This window comes from Pogona vitticeps, chromosome 4 (assembly GCF_051106095.1).
Source record: "Pogona vitticeps strain Pit_001003342236 chromosome 4, PviZW2.1, whole genome shotgun sequence".
Taxonomy (NCBI): Eukaryota; Metazoa; Chordata; class Lepidosauria; order Squamata; family Agamidae; genus Pogona; species Pogona vitticeps.
In genome coordinates, this window is record NC_135786.1 from 126,359,227 (window position 1) to 126,368,124 (window position 8,898).

Consider the following 8,898-nt stretch of genomic DNA (forward strand, 5'->3'; position numbering starts at 1 on the left):
GGTTTTCAATGCATTCCAATGGGTTTTTTATTTTTCGCTTGATGACGATTTCGCTTAACAGCGATTTTCCTGGAACGGATTATCGTCGTCAAGCGGGGCACCACTGTAGATTTCAGTATTCTTGTATCCCATATATTTTTCGAAACCCTGGAACTAAATTCTTCTCCCAAATTGTATTCCCATCGACATACCCTCTAATTTTCAGCCCTGCTGGACAGGGCTCCACCTCACGCATTTGCGACTTCACCCCTGCAAATGTGTGCACCTCCGCCCCCTCTTGCGCAGAGTTCTGTCATGACCGGAACCAAATATAATTGCTGTGTGGAGAAGGAAGACAGCTGCGTAGCAGGAAGTAGAGTTGTGTGTGCACACACGCCCAGCTTAGAGGGAAACTTGCTCTCCATAATGATTTAAACAACTCCTGTTGATCCCCTGCTTCCAATAATATTTTATAAACTGTCTTTATTATTCTTTTCATTACCTTATTTTCATCTGCATTTTCCTTTTGGTAATAGAATCACCACAGAGCAAGTCTTCTGATGAGCTGTAGTCCAAGTTCCATTGAAATTGCTCACAGTTTTCTGCTGTCCCCACTCTAGTTACTCTGTCCCAAAGAGAATCTGACCCTACAATGATGCTGGACACAGTCTGGACAGTCAGACTGCAACACAGTCAGCACAGTTCTTTCTGTGCTGGATGGTGTGAAAAAGCCTTTGTAGCATGCACAAATCACTACCTGGTACCATAGAGGACACAAAATCCTGAGTCACTCCTGACAAGGTAGCCTTAGCATGGATACTGGCATCCTTCAGTACCAGAAACCAAGGGTTGTTAATTGTACCTGAAAAACTAGTTATGGAAGGCAACTGGATTTCTATTAGGGAGCTTCATAACTAGGAAACCACCACCAAGAAAGCCCTGTCATGTGTGACAGCCCTACTGAACTCACAACTTTGGGGAACCAGAAGCAGATCTATGCTTAAAGAGAAGAAATAAAAGAGAAGAAAATCCTTTACTAAAGACTTAAGACTTTTCTTGTAAGCCATGCATGCATCACAGTACTTTTTGTTGCAGTTCTTTTAGATATCTGTAAATGACAGTTCGAAAGGATTTGCCATATATTTACATTTCCTCAGAAATCAAACCCATATTTTATTTATTTACTTACAATATTTGCATGCCACCCTGTACTCCAAAATCCTCTGGGCAGCTTGCACAAAACATACATTGACACAATCTAAACACAAAAGAAAATCACACAACCAAAAGCAACATAAAAAACAACAACAAAACAACAACTCACAGTATCCAATATTTATTCAAATGTATTTTTAAAACTAGGAAGTCCAAATTACATGAACTGGTTGACTGTGTGTATCAAAACAGTTCCTGAACTGCTATTGTCTCAAACTGGAGGCAAGTCACAGCAACCTCAGTGGTGGCTGCACTTGAACAAGAACTGTTCAGCATGTTACTGTGTGACTCCATGAACTACCTGAGAAATTTGGACAGATCTTCCTTGATTTCAGCTTCATCCCAAGGCCCATGAATGTTGTCTTTGAACAGCTGCAGTCTAATAAGGCAGTAAGGACACAGGCATGAGATGGAGACTAGAAGGAGGGCGAAAAGAACAGCTCCAACACTGGAAATGGTCACCAGACCCACCAAGGCAGACACAGCAAAGAGCAAGGTAACTACCACATAGCATCGAGGGGTTTGGGCTTTGAGCTTCTTTTGCAGCATAGGCCACAGGGCAAATATCTGGATAGCAAATGTCACCATGACAAAAGCATGCAAGGAGCGAGGCAGCCGTGAAGCCAAGCACACTGAAGCAAAGATAGCCATGTTGAGAGACAGTGCACTGGACACAATGGCAGCATTAGCTCCATAGTCATAGAAGATCAAGTGTCCTAGGAGCATTAAGGCAGCCATAGCATAAATAGTGTCTGTGCTGATGGATTCAGTTAAGGTCTTCAATACTGGGGAAAAGCCATAGGTGAAGGCCACAAATACCACAGCATTCTTCAGATCTCCCCACCGTGTCTGGCCACTCTGACTTCTCACCATTCCTGAGTCAACCACATCAAAGAGAACATAACCAATTAGGGAAGAGATCAGGCCAGCTCCAAATAGCCACTGGGGAGCTAGAAGTCCCATGTCCATGTACCACCAGATGACCACAAAGACACAGACACTGCACAGCTGTTGTATCACCACTCCAGATTCAAACACCACTGCCCAGTACTGGTACTGGCGTGCATGAACATTCTTGCGTAGCTTCTCTAAGAAACTTTGGTCCACATAGTTATCAGGAAATGGCTGCCTCTTATATAACACTTTCTGCCAGCGCTGCTTTGGGTTCCGTCCCAGCCGGAGATTGAGCATGTGTTTGTCATTCCGCAGCATCAAGGCCCCCTTGTGCCGAAATTTCGTAGTGTCCATGCAGATGAACGTCTGAATCTAAAATAAAACAGCATAATTGAGCCATGCTTCACACACCAAAAACAAGTGACTCAGCAAAAGACCTTCTTCACAGTTACAAACAATAACAACCAAAACAAGGTTAACAATGGCTTGTTTTACAACCCCCTGCTTCTACATCCAATTCCCAGTGTGGTGTAGCGGATAGAGCGATGGACTAGGACTCTGAAGACTAGCATTCGAATCCCCAGTCAGCCATGGAAACTCACTTGGGAAGCGTACCTGGTAAAACCATTCCTTAAATATCTCCTTTACCTTGAAAGCCCTGTCACTGTCACTAAAAGCTGATAGCACATAACAAAGACGTTTACAACCAATCCAATATTAGTTAATGCTTCACTTAGCATCCAAAACTGGCCTTTATGACCACCATAACCACTGTGACTGATGCTGTAAATTGACATATTTATGTCACCAACCACAGCAGCAAGAAAACAATGATGGGGTGGGGAGAGAGAAAGAAGACAACAGTGCCAAAAAGGGGGCTCTGGGGAAATGTGAGCATGTTCTACTCGAGTTCTTGATTTCAAACTAAAAAGCAGAGGGTAGCTGCATGTATATGCTGAATTTCAGGAAGGCCAATTTTAATAAACTCAGAACAATGTATCCTGGCAGGAAATCCTAACAGGAGTCCAAAATGAATGGGAGTTTCTAAGAAAGTAAATTCTAAAGGGTCAACTACAAACAATTCCAACAAGGGAAAAGATGGGAAACAGCCAAAAAAAAAAAGTACCTGTGTGGCTGCGCAAAAAGCTCAGAGAACACTTGGTAACAAAAAAGAGCACATACAGGAATTGAAAGAAAGACCAGGCTACAAATGACGAGTACGGACAGGTAGCAAAGAATTGTAGGGATGGCATTATGAAGGGAAAAACTAAGAATGAGCTAAGGGATGCTAAAAGCAACAAAAAAAAAAAATTCTTCAAGTAAGTACATAGCAGAAGACAGAGAAAAGAAACAGTGGAGGCAGAAGTGCTCAATTCCTACTTTAGCTCAGTCTTCTCCCAAAAGATAATCTATGCTTTTCCAGGCAAATGTGAAGTACAAGTAGATGGCACAAGATTGCAGCTTGAGATTGTTAAACAAATAGTCAAAGACTGTCTTACAACTTTGAATGAGTTCAGATACCCAGGGCTAGATGAACTGCATCCAAAGTTACTGAAGGAACTGGTTGAAGATATCTCAGAACCACTTTCTATTATTGTCTTGAAATCATGGAGGACGGGTTAAGTGTTGGATGATTGGAGGAGGGCTACCATTGTTCCTATCTTCAAAAGGGACAAAAAGGAGGAATCTGGGAACTACAGAACTCAGTTTGGCATCAATCCAGGGAAAATTCTGGAGCAGATTATAAAGCAGTTACTCTGCAAGCACTTAGAAAACACTGCAAAAATAACTAGAAGCCAACATGGATTTGTCAAGAATAAATCCTGCCAGACTAATCTTATCTCATAGTTTGATTGGCTAGCCTCCATGGTAGATAGTGGAATTGCTGTAGCCATAATATATCTTGATTTCAGCAAAACCGTTGACAAAGTGCCCATGATATCTGATTAGCAAGCTAAGTAGCTGTGGGCTGGATAGAACAACTGTCAGGTGGATACACAGTTGGTTACAAAATCGTACTCAGAGAGTAACTTCGCAAGTACTCAGAGAGTGGTCATCAATGGCTCTTTCTCAAACTGGGAGGAGACAAGTGGGTTATCACAAGGCTTAGTCCTGGGTCAGGTGCTCTTCAACATTTTTATTAATGAATTGGATGAGGGAGTGCAAGGAATATTTATCAAATCTGCAGATGACACAAAATTGGGTAGATCAGCTAATATCTTGGAAGACAGGAACAAAATTAAAAACAATTCTGATAGACTTGAGCACTGGGCTGATGAAACTGAACAGAGATAAGTATAAAGTACTACACCTGGAGAAAAACAAACAAACAAACGCATACTTATAAGATGGGGGACACTTGGCTCAGTAATACTACAAGTGAGAAGGATCTTGGAATTGTTGTAGATCACAAGCTGAATATTGGCCAATAGTGTGATGTGGTTGCAAAAAAGGAAAATGCTATTTTAGGCTGCATTAACAAAAGTATAGTATTTAAATCCCATGAGGTACTAGTCCCCCTCTATTTGGTACTGGTTAGACCTCATCTAGAGTACTGTGTCCAGCTCTGGAAACCATAGTTTAAGAAGGATAATGACAAACTGGAACAAGTTTAGAGGAGAACAGCAAGGATCATCAGGAAACTAGAAACCAAATCCTGTAAGGAAAGACTGAAAGAACAGGGCCTTGAAAAAAAGAAGACAGAGGGGTGATATGATAACACTTTTCAAATACTTGAAAGAGGAGGAGGGGCATGATTTCTTCTTGATCATCTCAGAGTGCAGGACACATAATGAGGGTCTCAAGCTACAGAAAGCCAGATTTAGGCTGAATATCAAGAAAAACATCTTAACTGTTAAAACAGTACAACAATGGCACCAATTATTTTGGGAAGTGGTGAACACTCTAATGTTGGAGGAATTCAAGGTAAAATTGGACAACCGTCCATAAGATCTGCTTTGATTTGGATTCCTGCACTGAGTAGGGGGTTGGACTCAATGGCCTTATAGGCCCTTCCAACTCCAATAATCTATGATTCTATGACACAAAGCTGACATAAAAAACTATGTCAAATCAATCAATGAAAAATCCATTTTGGAACTTGATGTCATGGATTTGGTTCATTTCTGGTACATTTGTACCTTTCAATGAGACGTTTAAAAAAATTTCCAGATTTTTTTGGTCCATCCATTTCTGACACTACATTTTCAAAATAGAAACAAAAAAGCCAAAATTTACTAGCCCCCATACATTCAAATGCCATTTAATAGATACCTGTGATAGCTGCAGACCTGGGACATGTGTCATTTTAAAGCTTATGAATAGGACTTTCATTTGATATACAACATGATGCAATTGTACATTTTCAAAAAAAGTACACGTTTTAAAAAATTTAAAATTTGAATTTTTGAGAAAACAGAATTTTTTTAAGTTTTCAAAAATTCACACTTAAAAATACATGTCTTGTAGCCAGTCAATCCAAATTTCAGGCTGGTATCTCAATGGTATCATACAAAACTTAAATTTTCTTGTTGGCAATGACAAGGATTTACATTGACTTAGCCCTGAAAATCCCCTTCCTGGATTGCCGCCTTGTCGTGGCGAAGGGGTTTGAGTAATTCAGAGAAGCTATGGGCCATGCTGTGCTGGGACACCCAAGACGGACAGGTCATAGTGGAGAGTTCTGACCAAACACAATCCACCTGGAGCAGGAACTGGCAAGCATGAGCACTGCGCCCTAGAGTTGGACACGACTGGACTAAATGTAAAGAGGAACCTTTACCTTTACAACAGAATCATGAGAGGTTGAAAATCCTTTGGTTTCTAATGTTTCAGCTGATACTGGGAGGAAGGCATGACACTTCTGAGTTCCTGTACAGTAACTGGAACTGCTTTATCAAATTGTACTTTTAAAAATCTCTCCTCTTCCCGGTATTCATCATTTTTATGCCACCATGTGCAGTGGCATAAAAATGCCACTCTGCTTCAATGCCTTGGAAATCAGTGTGGTGATTTTGATCATTTGAAAAAATACTTTTAAACATCTCATGGCAAGGTACAAATGTACCAAAAATTAACCAAATCCATGACATCAAGGTTCCACGCATTGTTTGATTTGACATAGAATGAACAGAATGACCCCACAAAAAAACCCAGTTGCAGAACCATATTCTGCTATAGGTCTCAAAGTAATTTGTAGATAAAACGAAATTACAAAGAAGAAAATGAGACAGCTGAAATGAGAGATGTTCACAGATTCCAATGTGGATACAAAAGGATAAAATAAGGACCAAGGGTTCTTAGTACACTATACTGTATATCCTGGATTTATCCAGAGTCTTTGGTATAGCAATAACTAAAATGTCCTTTTTCTTGATATACCTCTAACTGATGGCAATGAGATGTCTTCATGAAATCAGCACTTTGCTAATTCCTGGTCCCACTATCATTTTAAATGGCTCCCCCCCCCCCATCTCACTTGGTCCCAAGCACTGTAACAGGTAGTTTATAAATATAAACCTGTGGCCTGACTATTGTGGTCCATGTGTCTGAGAATGTGGATTGCAATCCAAAAAAGCTAGCTGTCAAGGACTTCTGTTAATCTTGCAGACGTTGTTTTTTATGTCTGTTACGAGGGCTGGAACAGATTAGCAGGGCTACCTTGTTTGAAACCAATCCACGCTAGTTAAAGACTACATCTCCCGAAATCGTTGAGCGGTGATCCGGGACCATTAAATTTCCCAACGTAGCCACAGGATTACTCCGCAAACAATCCGGAGGTTACCAACAGGATCGCTGTCCAGAAACAGTCAGGAACGGTTTTCCTTCTGAAGAAAAAAGCAGCCCCTCCATAAACAGCCCGCCCACACATTTGAACACAGACCGCCCCGACTCTCGGGACCATTTCCCGACTCCTCCCCCAGGCGGCCGACGGCTTGGGTTTCACGTCCTTCCCCCCCCCTCCCGTATTTTATTTTATTTTTATTCATCTTGTTGCATTCGTTCCGTTCGTTTGGGCGACAACACGCTGGCCCAGGGAGCCGGCGCCTTTTTTTTTTTTTTAACCCTGCATGGTCGCCTGCAAAATGGTTTCCCCGCTCGCTCTCTTTCAAAACCAGGGAAACGTCAGAGTCTGAGACGGGCAGACGGGAAAGGAAGCCCCCTCCCGGCACCCCGGAGCGCCCCCTCCCCCGAAGCAGGAGGGCCGGAGGGAGGGAGCCCCGCCGCCCGCAGGCCGAGGCCAGCTTATAGGCACGACACCGCTGGGGCCAGCGCTCCCTCACGCCCGCCCGAGTTAAGGCAGTTAGACCCGGGACGGGGGGGGGGCGACTGTGAGCCTTACCTGGGCCCGCTCGGCCGCCTCTCCTTCGGGAAGGAAGTCCTGCTGGGCCCATAGAGTCACCCGGCTCGACGAGGCCGAGTAGAGCCAGAGCGCCACCTGCTGGCCGCAGCCTGCCCGCACCTCCCGACCGGCTTTTCCGAGATTCGGGTGTGGGCGACAGCACGGGCGGAGCAGGAAAGGAAAGGAAAGCGGGGGCCGCTTGTTGCCACTGGTTTGGCTGAGGCGGCGGGCGAGAGACCTGAAGAGCAAGCCTGAGCGCCCTTGTGGTTGTGTTGTTGATGTGCTGTCAGGGCGCCTCCGACTTACGGCGACCTCCAAAATGACCCCCTCTCCCCCGTTAACAGCCCTGCTCAGCTCTTGCAAATTCAAGTCTGCTGCCTCCTTTATGCAGTCAGTCCCTCTCATACTGGATTTAGTTTTCCTCTTTTCCTGCCGCCCTCAACATCTCCTAGCACTATTGTCTTTTCCAGTAAATCTTGTCTTCTTGGGATGTGCCCAAAGTAGGACAGCCTCGCTTTATTTTATTTTATTTTCCTGTCCAAAAGAAATTCAGGCTTGATTTGACACACAAATTACTTGTTTGCCTTTCTCACGGCCTAGGGTACCCAGAAAGCATTTCTCAAATGAACCATATTTTTCCTGTCAACTTTCTTCACTGTCCAGCTTTCACATTTGTATGTAGTAATTGGAAATACAGTGGTGTTGATCATTTCCAATGGCATTCTTGCATGACCAAAAGCTGTGCATTTCAAAGGACTTTCCAAATGTGCAACATCCTGGCAGGAGCAGCCAAGAAAGGGGGTTTCTACCTCTGAAATGGCACAGTGAAGCTGTTGTGGCTCAGGGATGGGGAGGTGAAGGCTTGTCTCTGGCTACAAAAAGGAACCAATGACCCTCCCAAGTCCTGATCCTAATCATAGGTTCTCAAATTTTAAAGGAGTCTTGGACTCCTGCTCCATATTTTGCCTCAGTGGCTGCTGCCTCTGCGGACACATGGGCAATAGGAGCACCTCTGGCAATGGGCCGATGTCCTGCGTACTGACAGCCAGTTTTAAGGCAGGGTTTGCATATTACCTTCCTTATCCTAAGCGGACAACTCTAGCCATCTTCATTCTAATTTTAGTTGTATGGTTACAACTTGACAGCACATTATTAATAATTCAATGTGTTAATTTTATCTTGTGACCACCAAAATGCTGTGTCCTACATGCACAGGCTATTGTTATGTATAACAGTAACAGCCCAATAATAGCTACAAGTAAATATAAAAGGATAAGGAACTTATGCACAGTAAGATGTAGGCTACCGAAAATCATATACAGTATCATGTTCAGGAATCTGTTCTCTGTACAGTGAGTCCCTTCTAGCCACAAGTTTACTGTATGCCTAAATTCTATGAAGCATGGCACACGAGGGCCAAATTAGGTAGAAAAGGGTAAGAAACTGGGGCCCTTTACCTAATGCTTAGC

At 43.2% G+C, this 8,898-nt stretch overlaps 1 protein-coding gene across 3 annotated transcripts; it reads right to left on the reverse strand.

Annotated features, from left to right (window-relative positions):
• Window positions 1-1,299: 1,299 nt before the first annotated feature.
• Window positions 1,300-7,954, reverse strand: PIGC (phosphatidylinositol glycan anchor biosynthesis class C). 3 transcript variants are annotated; one of them, XM_072998285.2, is made up of 3 exons: window positions 7,430-7,560; window positions 6,748-6,914; window positions 1,300-2,460 (listed from the first exon to the last, which is right to left on the reverse strand). In XM_072998285.2, the coding sequence occupies exon 3, from the start codon at window positions 2,440-2,442 to the stop codon at window positions 1,492-1,494; it is 951 nt and encodes a 316-aa protein (XP_072854386.2). In that variant the 5' UTR covers window positions 2,443-2,460; window positions 6,748-6,914; window positions 7,430-7,560; the 3' UTR covers window positions 1,300-1,491. The 3 variants fall into 3 exon arrangements, with proteins under 3 accessions (XP_072854386.2, XP_072854387.2, XP_072854388.2); XM_072998286.2 differs by having other exon boundaries at window positions 6,748-6,882; window positions 7,430-7,502; XM_072998287.2 differs by lacking the exon at window positions 6,748-6,914 and having other exon boundaries at window positions 7,430-7,954.
• Window positions 7,955-8,898: the final 944 nt, after the last annotated feature.